Consider the following 18,357-nt stretch of genomic DNA (forward strand, 5'->3'; position numbering starts at 1 on the left):
CTGTTCAAACATAATACCTACTCTCAGAATTATGGGTTCCAAATAGACAAGACATTGAGATCCACATTCAAAAAGCATTATATAATAAATACTAAAATGAAACCATGAAAGATATATCATAAAAATAGTGCTGTAAAACACAGAAAAAGTGATATTGTAATGAGAATATAAAAAAGTATTAAAAGCAAAAGAGCAATAATAAAATTTGAGATTGACTTTCCAAGGAAAATAATGACCAAAAGATTACTGAATGGGAGAGTCATAAAAGAAACAAATTGTCTTCCCACTCTATATGCAGAGAAAATATCTTTCAAAATGAAACATGGCATTTTCAGACAATAATTAAGAAAATTTATCACCAGCAGTCCTGAACTAAAGAAAATATAAACCAAGTTCTTCACACTGAAAGAAACTTACCCTAAATGGAAGTTTTGCAGAATTACAAAATGTATATAATTTTATCAGATTGAGGAAGTCTCTATTTATTCCTAGTTAGATGACAGTATTTATCATAGGTCAGTGCTAGATTTTGTGATAAGTTAGACACAAAACCAAGAACATTGTGCTGATAAATGTAAATGAGAGGGCTATAAGAGAAAGGGAGAAGATATATTTAAATCATCTACCCCAAAAACAAATAAAAAACTGGTCAAATTAGTCAAAACAAACACTTCAAGGCTATAAAATCTGATCAAAACAAAAAAAGTGGAAATCATTTATGAAAAGCTGCCATAAAATCAAGAATAGTGGGAGGTATGATCTTTTTTGCTGAGTCTGCTCCTATGTCCTCTCCCAGTTGATGCTGTTATTTACCAGGGCATGGATGGCCATGAAAACCTTTAAATTAAATGTCAGAGGAGTGGTTCTAGATTTGGTGAAGAGAACAACAACAACAAAAACCCACCTATCAACACTGAATAAAAGTAGCCAATAAGGATGGAGCACTGGGTGTTGTGCAAAAACAATGAATACTGTTATGCTGAAAAAAATAAATAAATTTAAACTATTAAAAAAAAAGTAGCCAATAAGGTCAGAAAAGAATGTAAAACCAGCAGCACCATGAGCCCAAGATTGAGGTCCCAATTAGGTTTAGTGACAGATCAGACAGAAACTAAAGGCATGGTCCTGGAAATAATAGTTCCATAAAGGGTGGTGATAAACTCTCCTCGTATCACATCCCTAGCTGACAGGGAGGCTGCATTTCGTATGCCAGATGGACCTGAGAAGTACTGATGAGAAGTAACACCAGTGGGAACTTTAAATTCGCCTAAAATATAAATGTGCTCCCCAATTACAAAGAAAAGCCCAAAGCCACATGGCTCTAGTGATAAATTCTATAAAATGAACAAAGAAAACATAATTCTACACAATTATTTACAGAAAGTAAAAAATCAATGTAAACCACCACATTATTAAAAGAAAGGAAAAGAACTATATGCTCATTTCAATAGATGCAGAAAAAAAAATTCAACAAACTACAACATCCATTCATGATAAAAACCCACAACAAAATAGGGGTAGAGGGAACATACCTCAATATAATCAAGGTCGTTTATGAAAAACCCCACAGTTAATATCATCCTTGATGGGGAAAAACTAAGACCTTTTCTTCTCTACAGTCAGGAACAAACAGACATGTCCACTCTCAACACAGTTATTTGATGCAGTACTGGAAGCCTAGCCACAGCAATCAGAGAGAAGAAGGAGAAGAAGAAAAGAAATGAAAGAAAGAGAGAGAGAGAGAGAAACAAAGAAAAGGTATCTAAATCAGCAAGGAAGAAATAAAACTTTAACTATTTGCAGATGACATGCTAATGTATAGAAAAGACCTGAGACTCCAAAAAACTGATAGTTCCAATACACAAAGTCAGTAAAATCACATGATACAAAATCAAGGTACAGAAATCTATCACATTTCTATACAAAAATAATGAAGCAGCAGAAAGAGAAATTAAGAAATTGAGGAATCATGAACAGACATTTCTGCAAAGAAGACATCCAGATGGCCAACAGACACATGAAAAAGTGCTCCACGTCACTCGGCATCAGGGAAATACAAATCAAAACCACAATGAGATATCACCTCACACCAGTCAGAATGGCTAAAATTAACAAGTCAGGAAATGACAGATGCTGGAGAGGATGTGGAGAAAGGGGAACCCTCCTCCACTGTTGGTGGGAATGCAAGCTGGTCCAACCACTCTGGAAAACAGCATGGAGGTTCCTCAAAATGTTGAAAATAGAACTACCCTATGACCCAGCAATTGCACTACTGGGTATTTACCCTAAAGATACAAACATAGTGATCCGAAGGGGCACGTGTACCCGAATGTTTATAGCAGCAATGTCTACAATAGCCAGACTATGGAAAGAACCTAGATGTCCATCAACAGATGAATGGATCAAGAAGATGTGGTATATATACACAATGGAATACTATGCAGCCATCAAAAGAAATGAAATCTTGCCATTTGCGACGACGTGGATGGAACTAGAGCGTATCATGCTTAGTGAAATAAGTCAATCGGAGAAAGACAACTATCATATGATCTCCCTGATATGAGGACATGGAGAAGCAACATGGGGGGGTAGGGGGATAGGAGAAGAATAAATGAAACAAGATGGGATTGGGAGGGAGACAAACCATAAATGACTCTTAATCTCACAAAACAAACTGGGGGTTGCTGGGGGGAGGTGGGATTGGGAGAGGGGGAGCGGGCTATGGACATTGGGGAGGGGAGGCGAACCATAAGAGACTATGGACTCTGAAAAACAACCTGAGGGTTTTGAAGGGTCAGGGGTGGGAGGTTGGGGGAACAGGTGGTGGGTGATGGGGAGGGCACGTTTTGCATGGAGCACTGGGTGTTGTGCAAAAAGAATGAATACTGTTACGCTGAAAAAATAAATAAATAAATAAATAAAAAGGGAAAAAAAAAAAAAGAAATTGAGGAATCAATTCCATATACAATTGCACCAAAAACAATAACAGGAATAAACCTAATAATAATAAACCTAGGAATAATCCTAAACAAAGAGGGAAAATGTCTGTACTCTAAAACTATAATATAAACACTGATGAAAGAAATTAAAGATGACACAAAGAAAGTCATTCCATGCTCATGGATTGGAAGAAAAAATATTGTTAAAATGTCCATATTACTCAAAGCAATCTACACATTCAATGCAATCTCTATCAAAATACCATCAGCATTTTTCACAGAACTAGAAGAAACAATCCTAAAATCTGTATGGAATCACAAAAGACCCCAAATAGCCTAAGCAAATTTGAAAGAGAAAAGGTGGAGGCATCACAATTCTGGACTTCAAATTATTGTATGAAGCTGCAGTAATCAAAATGGTATGGTGCTGGCACAAAAATACATACATAAATCAATAGAACAAAGTAGAAAACCCAGAAATGAACCTACAGCTACATGGTCAATTAATCTTCAACAAAGCAGGAAGGAATATCCAATGGGAAAAAGTTTTGTTAAGGAATGGTGTTGGGAAAACTGGATAGCAACATGCAGAAAAATGAAAGTGGACCATTTTCTTACATGATACACAAAAATACAAAGTGGTCGAAAATCCCAAATGTGAGACAGGAATATCAAAATCCTAATAAGGAAATAGGTGGTAACCTCTTTGACACTGACTACAGCAACTTCTTTTTTTTTAAGATTTTATTTGTTTATTTGACAGACAGAGATCACAAGTAGGCAGAAAGGCAGGCAGAGAGAGAGAGAGGGAGAGAGAGAGAGGAGGAGGAAGCAGGCTCCCTGCTGAGCAGGGATCATGACTCAAGCCGAAGGCAGAGGCTTTAACCCACTGAGCCACCCAGGCGCCCTACTACAGCAACTTCTAAATACATATGTCTCCTGAGGCAAGGGGAACAAAATCAAAACAAAAACAAACAAAAAAATAAACTATGGAGGCTTCTTCCTAGTGAAGGAAACCATCAACAAAACTAAAAGGCAACCTGCAATGGGAAAAAATATTTGCAAATAACATATCCATAAAGGGTTAGTATCCAAAATATATAAAGGACTGATACAACTCAACACTCAAAAAACAAACAATCCAGTTAAGAAATGGGCAGAAGATATGAATAAACATTTTTCCAAAGAGGACATGTAGATGGCTAACAGACATGTGAAAAGATGCTCCACATCACTAATCATCAAGGAAATACAGTGAGATGTCACCTCATATCTGTCAGAATGGCTAAAGTCAATTACACAAGAAATAATGGGTTTTTGGAAGGATATGTAGAAAGAAGAAACTTGCACTGTTGGTGGGAATGCAAACTGGTACAAGCCTCTGGAAAACAGTGTGGAAGTTCCTTAAAAAGTTAAGTTATGATCCAGCAATGGCACTATTTGGTATTTAACCAAAGGATACAAAAATACTGATTTGAAGGGATGCTTGCACCCTCATGTTGTCAACAGCACTACCTACAGTAGCCAAACCATGGAAATGGTACAAGATCCACTGACTAATGAATGGGTAAAGAATAAGTGATATATATATATATATATATATATAATGGAAAATATTACTAAGCCATAAGAAAGAATGAAATCTTGCCATTTGCAATGATGTAGGTCAAGCTAGAGTATAGGGCTAGGTGAAATAATTCAATCAGCAAAAGACAAAGACCATGTGATTTCACACATATATGCAAATTAGGAAACAAAGCATATGAGTATAGGGGAAAGAAGAGAGAGAGAGAGAGAGAGAGGAAAACCAAGAAACAGACTCTTAATTTTAGAAAACAAACTGATGGTTACCCGGGGGCGGGTGGGGGGTGGAGGGAGATGGGTTAAATAGGTGATGGGTATTAAGGAGTGCTTTTGTGATGAGCATCAGGTGTTGTATATAAGGTCAAATCACTAAATTGTATACCTAAAACTAATATACTCTATGTTAACTAGAGTTTAAATAAAAACTTAAAAAATTAAGATTTTAAGAGCTTAAGTTAGATTAACAAAAGTAAATGAATTATATCCTGTAGAGTTATCACTATTTATGTTTTTTAAGGTATATGTAGTATTTTAATGAAATGGATATCCTGAAAATTATGTCTGGTGGATAATGTGAACATCTATTTATAGTAGATGTTATACCATAAAATTTTTATTTGGCTTATGAATAGTTTTGGAGGTCTCAAATTCCACACACCCACTGATATATCAGAGGATTCAACAAATTGTCCTGCACTAAAAGTGGGAAGGGAGATAAAGACCAAACAAAATATATACAACATGTTCTAAAAATAACATCCTAATCAGCAAAATCTTAGCAATGATGAAAATAGAGATATCTTAGAGCAATTTCCTATGGCCTGAACTTTTCTGCCTTTGGGCAAAAAAGGAAAATGGAAAAGAGAAAACAGCTCTTGACATTCAGGTGTAAGTATTAACAGCAAGACATGAGAGCTGTTATAGACTGACTTGCACTTACAGCTAGATCATCATGTGTAACTGTTGAATATAAGCAATTTTGGGAATATCAACTTTAAGCCATGTCACTCTGTGACCACGAAGGATCAAGAAAAAGACAAACCTGTTCCATAAATTATGTCTTGAATATAGAGAGACAAGATATAAATGTTGCCCAAACAACAAAACTACCAAACATCCCTGTCATCTAGCTAATATGAGTGACTGTTGCTCATTATCAGTTACAACTTTAACTTCTCTCCAGTCTTCCTTATTCATATATAAGATTATAAGTATTTTGTGGTATTTAATCAAAAATAATTTCTTTAAGTTCATGTTTTAAATACAGAGATATACATGAACATATAAGTAATTGTGTGATACATGTACGTGCACATATTACATGTATGTTCTAGCTCTGTAGACTAAGAAGGCTTAGAGGTAATGTAAAACAGTGGAAATAAGCACATGGGTGTCCAAATATTTATTTTTTAAATATTATTCTCTACTCAAAGGTATATGGGCTACTTGGATAAATAGCTGAACCCAGAGTAGGGGTAAAACAGGAGCTTAAAACATTTTGTGCTAGAAAAATTTGGAAGTTCTTGAAGACTCATATACACTTTTGAAAATGAGAACACTGTGGCCAAATAAGAGACTCTCAGTAGCCAAACTGACATTTGAAAAAGGATCAACATAAATAATAACAGTAATGTATTCTATGCTATTGAATAAAATGGCAATTGCTGAGTCTGAACTGACATAAATAAATACATAAACAAACAAACAAACAAAGGGAATACTTCCTACAGTACATTTCTAATTTAAAGGCAGAGTCAATAATGGAGTTAGAAATCATCAATGGATTTTAAACCTAGGGAGTCTAAGTTTGAAAGGGAACAGAGTATGTCCATGGTCTCAACATAATTTAACCTAAATTATCCAAGATTGAGAGAAAATGTCATGTATGCTTTAAAAATTGCACCAAGACATACATCACTTCAGTAGTAAGAATGCCAAAATGCTTAATTTGAGTCTAATTATGAAAAATATCTATCAAAACCAAATTGAGGGAAATCTTTAAAACAATTACTCCATAGCTTGAAAAAAAAAAAAAACCCATGGAAAAGAAAAAAATTAAAACAAAAAAAATTCTAGATTAAAGCTTAAAAATACATTATGACTAAATGCAAATATGTGACTGGATTGGTTCCTTAAAAAGGCAAAATAACTCTAAATATTTCACTGAGACGATTAAAGAAGTTTTAATACGAACCATGTTTTATAGCTACAAAATAGTTACGTAAGAAAATATCTTTATTCTCAGGAAAGACACATGATTTATTTAGAGGTAAAGAAGGATAGTTTTCAATATTCTTTCAAATGGTTTAGGAAAATCATTTTGATGACATGAGAGGAAAGTTGGAAAAAACAGAAGGATAAATAAAACAAATGGAGAAAATGGAAACAATTAGTAAACCTGAATAAAGATATATGGGGAATCTGTACTCTTCATGCAAACTGGAAGTGTTTTACAGAATTTTTACTATCAAACCAATTTTGAAATCATATCAAAATAAAATATTATAATAACAGTAACATTCTAGATCTAATATATATATATTAATTATAAGATTTAATAATTAACTCTCCTATAGTGCATACTATGTGTCAGTCCCATTCTAAATATTTTCAATAGAGTATCTAAATTCCACACTGGCATAGCCCAATGGTGTTAGTGGAATTAATATTCATATTTTGCATATCAGAAAAATGATACACATTATCACACAAGTAGGTAGGCAGTGGGATTAGTATTTGAAACAAAGATGTATGGCTATAGAGCACATGTTTTAAACATAGTGCTTTACTTACTGGATAGTAAAAATTCATTCATTTTCATTTCATCACTGTAAGAATGCTCATCTTTTGCAAAATAAGAATTTTAAGTTTTAATTGGTTAACTCCACTTAACCAATGTTTTCAATAACACTAAGTGGGAACGTACAAGGGATAAGTGAATATATGAGAAAGAACAGTATAAATATTCTGTATTAAAGACATTTATAATTTATGGTCTCACTTTTGATCAAGTAGTATTCTGATTACTCATAAGCTTAATTATCTTGTGCTATTTTCTAATTTAAAGCAATAAATAGAATTTCTCAGTTAAACGTCTTAAAGCATACTTAGTTTTACACTGTATGTATCCTGAAGGAGATGAACCACAGTTCCCAGATATATCAGCCTTAGAATTAAGATGAGTATAACACTCTTCAGGAGCAAATTCTGAATCTGGAAAAAAAAAATGCGTGGTTAGCCATATTGAGCTTATATTAATTTAAAATAATTTATTAGTATATTTGAAATTCTGAAATTGTTCATAATTTATTATAGAAAATATGACCATAATATGTTGAAAACAAAATTAGATTTAAGATTACACAAAATCATTTCAATTAAATATTTAAAAATTGAAAGCAAGGTGCCTCACTAGTGCAGTAGGTAACTCATCAGTCTCATAAAAATTGAAAGCACTCTTGTCTACTATCCAAAAGGATATCTTAAATTTAACCATGGTGTGCTGTTTATTTTGCTAATTTTTAGTAAGTCTAGATATCTATAAATGTATAAGAAAATAAAAATTGATTTATTGATCAAGAACCTATTTTGCATAAATGTCTTTTCAAGTCAAACTATGAAATTAATATCTTGTTTTTTCATCATATTTTCCTCAGATCAAAAAATATTGAGGAGTCATAATTTTTACATTCACTATCCAATCCATGTACATGATGTGCTCAATTCTCAGAAGAGCTAACCTACTTAAAGAGCAGTTTATTTATTATAACTTCCATGAGTTCTATTGTAGTTGAAAGATTAGCCCAAAAAATCTCTGATAGAAAGACTTAACCACTGCATTGTGGTGCTGAAGAAAGACAGCACACCTAAGAGGGTCACAATGGACACATCAGGATCTCAGCTGAAACTCCTACAGTCTCTATTGAACTGAAAATAAGCACTTTATCTCGGAGGTCATTTGCAAACCTGGTTATGGGTGAGAAGTCAAAATTATATGTTTAGCTAATGAACCAGGTCATTGATGGTAGACATAAAAATAGGCCAAAGTTGAAAGATCTTTATAGCTATAGTAATAAAATTGAAGATCCAAGGATTCTCAACATATAGTTTATTATCCCCTCAAAGCTTTTTCCTGCTTCTAAACATGTGAAGAACAGGAGATTAAGCCATAAGAGATTCTTAACTATAGGAAACAAACTGAGGCTTCCTGGAGGGGAGATCAATGGGGGAATGGGGTAAGTGGGTGATGGGGACTAAGGAGGGCACTTGATAAAATGAGCACTGGGTGTTACATGCAACTGATGAATCACTAAACTCTACCACTGAAACTGCTAATACACTATATGTTAATTAATTGATTTTAAATAAAAATGTTAAAAATAACAAAATAAAATATAAGGAGATGACTTCCATAAAGCAGTGTGGATTTCAATGTTTTGGTTACATATCTGCTAAGGGAGAGTCTCAGTAAATGTAACAACTCTCAGTTGAAAACCCCGAAGAGTTATACCATAGAAACAACAGTGAATTAGATAGACTGAACTTTATTTAAACTCTAACCAAAGCTTAATATATATCAGTTTCTGATTTAATTAAAGTGATTAGTCTCTCATTTTATACACTTAACAGAAGAAAAAGATGGATAATAATAGTATCTATGCAGAAAGCATTTTAGAATGAAAGCAGGCATTCAAAAAGGCAAAAATTGAAAAAAATGAAAAAATTTAACTAGAAATGTCTTTATCATTCAAGAAAAAAAAAAGATAAAGATATCTACCTACATTAAAATAGCTGAGAAAGAGAACAACGATACATATATGTGAAAGTTTTTTTTTTGTGAAAATTAATTACAAAGGTAATTGCAAGACAAGTATCAAAAATAAATATATTTATTCTTCTCCTAAATGAAACAAGATGGGATTGGGAGGGAGACAAACCATAAATGACTCTTAATCTCACAAAACAAACTGGGGGTTGCTGGGGGGAAGTGGGATTGGGAGAGGGGGAGCGGGCTATGGACATTGGGGAGGGGAGGAGAACCATAAGAGACTATGGACTCTGAAAAACAACCTGAGGGTTTTGAAGGGTCAGGGGTGGGAGGTTGGGGCAACCTGAGGGTTTTGAAGGGTCAGGGGTGGGAGGTTGGGGGAACAGGTGGTGGGTAATGGGGAGGGCACGTTTTGCATGGAGCACTGGATGTTGTGCAAAAAGAATGAATACTGTTACGCTGAAAAAATAAATAAAATGAAAAAAAATAAATAAATATATTGAATTAATTTTATGGAGAGATAATTAAATACAAATTGAAATTTTAAGAAAATCTATATAATAATATAGTATTTACACCAGAGTTCCAAGAAACTCACAGAACATTAAGAAGAATTAAGCACACACATCCAAACATAATATGAAGAATGGTTAAAAAAAAAAAACCCACAGAGAAAATCCTGATGGTTCAGGAAAAAGAGACACAATTTGACAGATTTTCTTTAGAAAATGTGGAAACCATATGACAATAGAGACATCTTTAAAATGCTAATGGAGATAAAGTTTCTAATTCAAGATGGCAACATAGGAAGATTCTGAACTCAACCTCTTCCATGGGCACACCAGATCTTCAGTCCACATGGAAAAATTTCATCTCAAAAACACTAAAAACTAACTGAGCAACTCGTACACACTGGGCAAAGGAGGAGAAAAAACCGTCTTAGAATTTGGTAGGAGAGGCTGAGGCACAGATGTCGCCCCTGGCATAGTGATCCACAATCACTAGGAAATATAAAACCCAGAGCAATAAGACAAAGAAAGCTGGCGAGCCTATACCAACATCACAAAAAAATGCACTAAAAAAAAATTACTAAAGACAACCAAAGAATTTTTACAATGATAAGAGAATCAATCTGTGAAGAAAATATTACAGTTATAAACGTTTTCCCTAAGAAAAAATCTACAAAATCTACAAAATAAAAGCTGGCAGAAGGAATAAACAAAAATAAAGCCTGATTTCTGTCAACTTTCAGTAATGGACAGAACAAATAGATCAGTAAGGAAATACAAAATTAGAACACTAAAATGAACTAACCTGTAGAACATTCTCTCCAACAATAGCAAGATACATATTCTTCTCCATGCATATGTGAGGCCAAGGCAGTTAAAGAAATTGAAAAGGACTGAAATCGTATGAATTACGTTCTCTGAATATCATGGAATTCAGTTAAAAATCAATAATAAAAGTACATTAGGGATGTACAAGCATGAGAATTTAAAAACACACTCCTAAATAACCAAAGTACCAAAGAAACAAATCTCATGGGAAATTAGAAAATACTTCAACATGAATAGGAATAAAAACATGACATACAAAAATTTATGAGAAACATTGAAAGCATTTAGAAATTAGAAATCATTTAGAAATTGATATCGGTAGATGTTGAAAATAGGAAAGAATATTTCAAATTAATAACCTAGAATTCCATCTTAAGATACTAAACAAAGAATTCTAAACAGAAGGAAAGAAATAATAGGAATTATAGCAGAAAACAATAAAATAAAAAACAGACAAATGAGAGAAAATCAGTGAAACCAAAATTTTGTTCTTTGAGAAAATCAACAAAGCTGATGAATTTGAATTATTAATCAGGAAATTTCCTGCAATGAAAAGGCTGAGTGCAGATGACTTCATTGGTAAATACTGCAAAATTTTCAGACAACTAATACATTACAGATTCTTCCCCAAAATATGAATAATGAATTGCATCATTCACTATGACTTATTAAAACAACTCAAGCCATTTCAAAAAAGAAAAAAAAAGATTAAAATAATATCTCTCACAAATATATACATAAAAACTTCAAAAAATCTATGGAATTTAAGAAACAAAACAAGTGAACATGGTGGGGATGGGGGAAGAGAGGAAAACAAAGAACCAGAATCTTAACTTTGTTTGTTAGAAAACAAACTGATGGCTACCAGAGGGGAGGTGGGTAGGTGGACAGGTTAAATAGGTGATGGGGATTAGGGAGCACATTTGTGATGAGCACTGGTTGTTGCATGGAAATGTTGAGTCACTATATTGTACACCTGAAACTAATATATTACATTGTGTGTTAACTGAAACTTAAATAAAAATGTTTTTTAAAAACCCAGAGATTAATGCTCTTTATGGAGAGTGACTTAAAAAGCCAGGTGGTGGGTAATAGGGAGGGCATGTACTGCATGGAACACTGGGTGTGGTGCAAAAACAATGAACACTGTTACGCTGAAAATAAACAAATTTTAAAAAATGCTGAAAAAAAACCCCTCAACAAAATGCTAGTAAAGTGAATTTTAAAGCATATTAAAAGCATTATACTTCAGGGTGCCTGGGTGGCTCAGGTCATGATACTAGTTAAGCATCTGTCTTTGGCTAGTGTCCTGGGACAGAGCCCTATGTCAGAGAGCTTGCTTCTCCCTCTCCCTCTGCCAACTCCCCCTGCTTGTGCTCTCTCTCTAAAATAAATAAAATCTTTTAAATTTTTTAAAAATAAAAAATAAAAACATTATACTTCATTTACCAAGTGAGATATTTTCCTGTAATATAAGGATGATTCAATATACAAAATAAATCAATGTTATACACCAAAATAGCAGAATGGGTGGGGGGGGGACAGGAAACCCATGATCATATCAACTGATGCAAAAAAAAAAAGCATATTAAAAATTCAATACATTTTAATGATAAAAAACACTTAACTAGAAGTAGAAGGAAAGTCCTTCAATATAATAAAGACCATCAATGAAAATCACAATTAGCACAATACTCAATGGTGAAAAATTGAAACCCTTTCCTATAACAAAGAGCAACACAAGGATGTAAGATTTTGTCACCTATTTAATATAGCAGAAGTCCTAGTCTAAAGCAAGAGCAAGTTAAAGAAATAACAAACACATAAATTGGAATAGAAAAAGTAAAATTATCTCTTCACAGTTCCCATGATTTCACAATGATAGAAAACCCTAAGGATTTTACACATATACATGAACACACACACACACACACACACAACTAATAAATTCGGCAAAGTTTCAGCATAAAAAATTAACACATGAAAATCATTTGTATTTTTATACAGCAATGGAAAGTCCCAAAAGGAAATTAAGTAAACTATTTGATTTATCAATGTATCAAAAGAAAAAATACTTACAAATAAAATTAACCAGAAAAAAATTGTGAAATGAAACCCACAAGATGTTGAAAAAGAAAATTAAAGGAAAAAAACCAACAAATGAAAGGTTATCCCATGTTTTTGGCTTGGAAGATAAACTATTTAAGATAGCAATATCACCCAAATTGATCTATGGCTCCAAAGCAAACCTTATCAAAATGCCAACATGTCTCTGCAGAAATAGAAAAGTCCATCCTAAAATCTGTATGGAATCTCAAGTTCCTCAAATAGAAAAAACAATCTTGAAAATGGTTAACAAACTTAGAGGTCTTATACTTCCTGATTTCAAACCTTACCACAAAAGCTACAGTATTCAAAACAATGTATATTTGCATATTAACACAAAGACAGATATATATATATATATACACTAATAGAGACCCCAAAAGTAAATCCTTCCATATATGCTAATAATTTTTGAGATGGGCACTGAAACCATTCAGTTGGAAAAGACAGTCTTTTCAACAATTGGTGTTAAGAAAGCTGTATATACACATGCAAAAGAATGAAGTGAAATGCTTACCTACACAATATTCTAAAATTAACAAAAATGGATTAGATACATAAATGTTAAGAGCTACGATTATAAAATTTCTTTAAAAATGATGGAGATTAAGGAGTACATCTGTTTAGATAAGCACTAGGTGTTATATGTAAGTGTTGAATCAAAATTGTACACCTGAAACTCATATTACACTGTACGTTAAGTAACTGGAATTTAAATGAAAACTTTAAAATATTTTTTGTGCATATAGTTGACACTCAATGTTAAATTAGTTGCAGTTATACAACATAATGATTCAACTTCTCTAGGCATTATACTAAAAACTATACAATTCTTAGAAGAAAATATAGAGGAAATGTTTTTTGACATTGGATTTGGTGATTATTTCTTGGATATGATGCCAAAAGCACAGGCAACAAGACAAAATATAGATCAAAATTTTTAAGATTTTTTACATGAAAATCAACAGTGAAGTCAACTTTAATGGATATGGAGTTTCAGTTTGGAAAATTGAAAAATTTCTGGGGATGGATGATGGTGATATTTATAAAGTAACATGAATACATTAATGATACAGAATTGTACACTTAAAAATGGTAAAAGTGCTTTTATGTCATGTATTTTTTTCACAATAAGAAAAAAATTCAAGTATAAACCAACAATCCATATATATATGTATATATATATATATACATGGATGCCATGACCAAGTGGCATTTTTTTCCAGAAATGCAAGGCCAGAAATTAAACAGTGTAATGTACTGTATCAATAAACTAGAAGACCAAAAAAAAAATCATTTTAATAAACACAGAAAAGAACAGGAAAACCTAACATTTAATTATTGATTAAAAAAACAAAACAAAGTGGGTGACAGAAGTGGAACTTCCTTAACCTAATAAAGAGGATTATGAAAAACCGTAGTTAACATCATCCTTAATAATGAAAAACTCAATGCTCAACCTCTAAGATAGGGAACAAGTCAGAATATATACCCTGAGTACTTCCACTCAATATTGTACTGCAAGTACTAATCAGGAAAAATATCCAAGAAGAAAAAACAGAAGGCATATAGATTTTAAATTAAGAAATTAAAATATATCCATTTCCTACAACATTTTCTGATATATAGAAATTCTAGGAATCTGCTAAAAATACTTACTTACTAGAACTATAAAGATCTTTAGCAATGTTGCAGGATAAAGGTTCAATATTCAAAATCAATTGATATCTATATACTAGTAATAAACAATGAAATTTTTTAAACTCCTATTTATAATAGCATCAAAAGAAATATATTTAACAGAAGTATAGAGCTTGTATACTGATAATTATAAAACTATAAAACATTTAATTAAAATTAACTAAATAAGATACAAATATTGTAAAGACATTTCATATTTATGAATTGGAAACCCTAAAATAGTTGATGTAACATTATACCTCAAATTGATGTACAAATTCAACACAAAATTACTATCAAAATTCCACAACAGACTTTTTTTGCAGAAATTGACAGTTGATTTCAAAATTCAAGAAATGCGGGAGACCTAAGATATCCAAGACAATCTTAAAAAGAAAAAAAAAGTTGGAATGCTCACATCCTTGATTTCTAAACTGCAAACCTAGAGTAATCAAGACAGTGTGCTACTGACATAAGCATACACATGTGTAGATCAATAGAGTGGACTTGATTGCCCAGAAATAAACCCTTATTTTTTCAATCAAGTGATTTTTCAGCAGAGATGCCAAGTCAATTAAATGGGGGAATAATCATCTTTTCAACAGTGATGCTGAAACAATTGGATATCCGCATGCTAAAGAATTAGGTTGGAACCATTTTTCGTACCATATACAAGTTAGCAAAATGGATTCTAGACCCAAGTTTAAGAGAAAAACATATAAAAACCCCAGGGGAAAAAGAAGGGTGAGGGAATAAGTCAGGATCTTGGATTAATCAATGCTGTCTTGTTTATAACACTAAAATCACAAGCAGACACACACAAAAAAATAGATAATTTGAACCCTACCAGAACTAAAACTTTGCATTTCAAAGGTGGCTATTGGGAAAAGGATGACATAATATATACAATGAAATACAAGATTTGCAAAACATGAATTTAACAATAAACTGAATACAGATTATATAACAAACTATTAAACTCACTAATAAAAAAAAACTAATTAAAATAAATGGCTGAAGGATATAAATAGATATCTCTCCAAACAAGATACAAATGGTCAATAAGTACATGAAAAAAATGTTCACCATTAGTCTTCAGGTAAATGCAAATCAATATCACAAGATACCACTTCACATTCATTACATTATCCACGGAATAACATGGATATCAATTCAACTAAACTTAATGCATGACTTAACATATTAATCTGGTTCTTAAATTCATTAATCTGGTTCTTAAGGAAAGTCATGTCAACATGTATGAAGAAGATACAAAAGCTAAGATGACTTGTTTTTGAGATATTAAAATAATTATAAAGGGAAATAAATTAAAATAACATAAGATTGGCAAGGTAGAGAAAAATTGCCCAAGGGCATGAGAAACATTGACACTTTTGGGTTTAAAAACAACCAACCAATCAGCCAAACAGACAATTTTTAGTAGATACTGCATGGCTGTGCATTTGAGAGTATTAAGTTGGTGTAGTAAAGATGATTGATCATCAATAGGCTGTAGTATTAAACTGGATATATGTCAAACAACACACACAATTACGCATATCCTCTCCTTCCCTCCCTTAGCCTCAGGCAACAATTAATTTACTTTTGTCTTTATATATTTTTTTTTAATTCCTATTCTAGTTTCTAGCAGACACCAGTCATGAGGCAGTATACCTATTTTTTTTTGTATTTTAATTTATTTATTTTTTCAGCGTAACAGTATTCATTGTTTTTGCACAACACCCAGTGCTCCATGCAAAACGTGCCCTCCCTCTTACCCACCACCTGTTCCCCCAACCTCCCACCCCTGACCCTTCAAAACCCTCCGGTTGTTTTTCAGAGTCCATAGTCTCTTATGGTTCGCCTCCCCTTCTAATTTTTTTTTTATAAACATATAATGTATTTTTATCCCCAGGGGTACAGGTCTGTGAATATTTGCCTATTCTGTAAGCTAAATATAGTTGGAATCAGAATCCGTGGTCTTTTGTGACCTGCTCTCTTAGCTTAGCATAGATTTTCAATATTTATTCATATTTGGCAAATATCATCACTTCATTTTTATTAACTAAGTAAAATCCTGCATTTTGTTCACTCATTCATCAGTTGATAGACATTTGGGTTGTTTCTACATTTTGGCTATTATGAATAATGGTATGATGAGCATTTGTACTTAAGATTTTGTGGGGACATGTTTTCAGTTCTCTTGGGTACATATACCAAGGATTAAATGGTTATGTTCAACATTTTGAGGAACTCCCAAATGGCTTTCTAAAGCAACTGTACCATTTTCTATCTAGCAATGCATGAGTTCGGATCTTGCCATAACCTCACAAAAATTGCTACTGTTTTTTATTTAAGCATATATTAGTGACTATCTTTTTTTTCCAGTAATGTCTATTCAATTTTTTTCCTTATTTGTTAAGCTACATTGTCTTTTTTATTGTTGAATTGAATGTTTATGTATTCTGTATGTGTCTGTATTAAAAATATTGTTTCCAATCTCCCATTCCTTGAGCTGTTTTTACATTTTCTTGGAGATTTTCTTTGAAGAACAACGGTCTTTAAATTTCTGAAGTCCAAATGATTCCTTTTTCTTTTATCACCTGTGCTCTGGGTACCTTATCTAAGAAAACGTTACCTAATCCAAGATCACTAAGATTTATGCATATATTTTTTTCTAAAATGTTTTATAGCTTTAGCTCTTACATTTAGGTCTACAATACATTTTAAGTTAATTCTTCTGTTTGGTGTGAGGTAAGGGTTCAAATTCATTCTTTTGCCTGTGAACGTACACTTGTTCAAGCACATTTATTGAAAAGATTTTGGTTTTTTGCTCATTACAGAATTCTGGGTGGGCAAATATTTCCTTTTAGCCCTTTAGAAGTGTATTGTCATCTGGCTTCTGTAATTGTTCACAAGAAAGCTGACTCACAGTTGCTTTTTAAAAGTTATTGTGTCTTTTTCTCCCACTCTAGATGTTTTGTTTTCATCTTTTCATTTTTTGTAGTAGTTTTGCTATGACATCTTTATGTGTTTTTTCTTTAAACATATTCTTCTTACGATTCATAGAGCATCTTGAATTTGTGGGATTAACTTTCATTTTGAAAATTATTGGTTCTTATCTCTTTAAATATTGCTACTTTCTTTTATCTTTTTAATGACACTTTACTGAGTTAGGCAGATTTGGTGAGGTAATGATCACTGAAAGCTAATCAAGCAATTAAATGGGCCAGGACTGATGTACAGTTTTTTTTTGGATCTGCCTCATTGTCTTCTGTGTGACCCATGTAAGCTACTGATTGAAAGCCTTATCAATATTTGTTTTCACTGTAAGTCTGCCTAAGATAAATTCTTACCATTTAGAGAATCTCAGAACAGCTTCCTAGCCTACTAACATAGGCACCTCAAACTGTAGTGAAATCTTTCAGAAGACTAAGGTTTTCTGGAGCAAGCTTCTTCCACAAATTGGTCTTTAATTATCTCGTGACTGCAGGGAAATTCATAATGCTTTTTTAATGTTCTTAACCTGGTTGACCAAATTGATGAGCAGCTTCAGAGATCCAAAAATGTCTCATGGAAAAAATTTTCTATGGTTTTGATAGTCCCCTTAAATTTAACTGCTAAAATTTTTCTTTTTTTCTTTCTATTAGAAGATCTCTGCGTAATCCAAGCCTGATCTTCAACTTTCAAAATCTCTAAATGTCTCTAGGAAAAACAACTGTCTAACATAAATAAAATGTGCAAAATTTCTCTCGTTATAATTTAAACAATTAGCTGTCTTTGGTTTCATTATAGCCTAATGCTTTTTAAAATAGGCCAATAAAATATATCTTAATTTTTCTAGTTATCGTCTCACAGTTACATCTATCACTACTTGCTAAAAACTTTCCTTAAATTCAATATTTAACACAGGTTTTAAATTTAATGTAATTGTTAAATATTT

The 18,357-nt window shown here is 32.5% G+C and overlaps 1 protein-coding gene across 1 annotated transcript in view; it reads right to left on the reverse strand.

Annotated features, from left to right (window-relative positions):
- The window catches only part of ADAM2 (ADAM metallopeptidase domain 2), a 137,290-nt gene that overhangs the window by 25,029 nt on the left and 93,904 nt on the right, over positions 1-18,357 (reverse strand). Inside the window, exon 15 of the mRNA XM_045998251.1 lies at positions 7,631-7,736. Within this exon, the coding sequence (XP_045854207.1) occupies positions 7,631-7,736 (106 nt within the window). The remainder of the gene's footprint in view (positions 1-7,630; positions 7,737-18,357) is intronic.

Source organism: Meles meles, chromosome 2 (genome assembly GCF_922984935.1).
Source record: "Meles meles chromosome 2, mMelMel3.1 paternal haplotype, whole genome shotgun sequence".
In the NCBI taxonomy this organism is placed as follows: Eukaryota; Metazoa; Chordata; class Mammalia; order Carnivora; family Mustelidae; genus Meles; species Meles meles.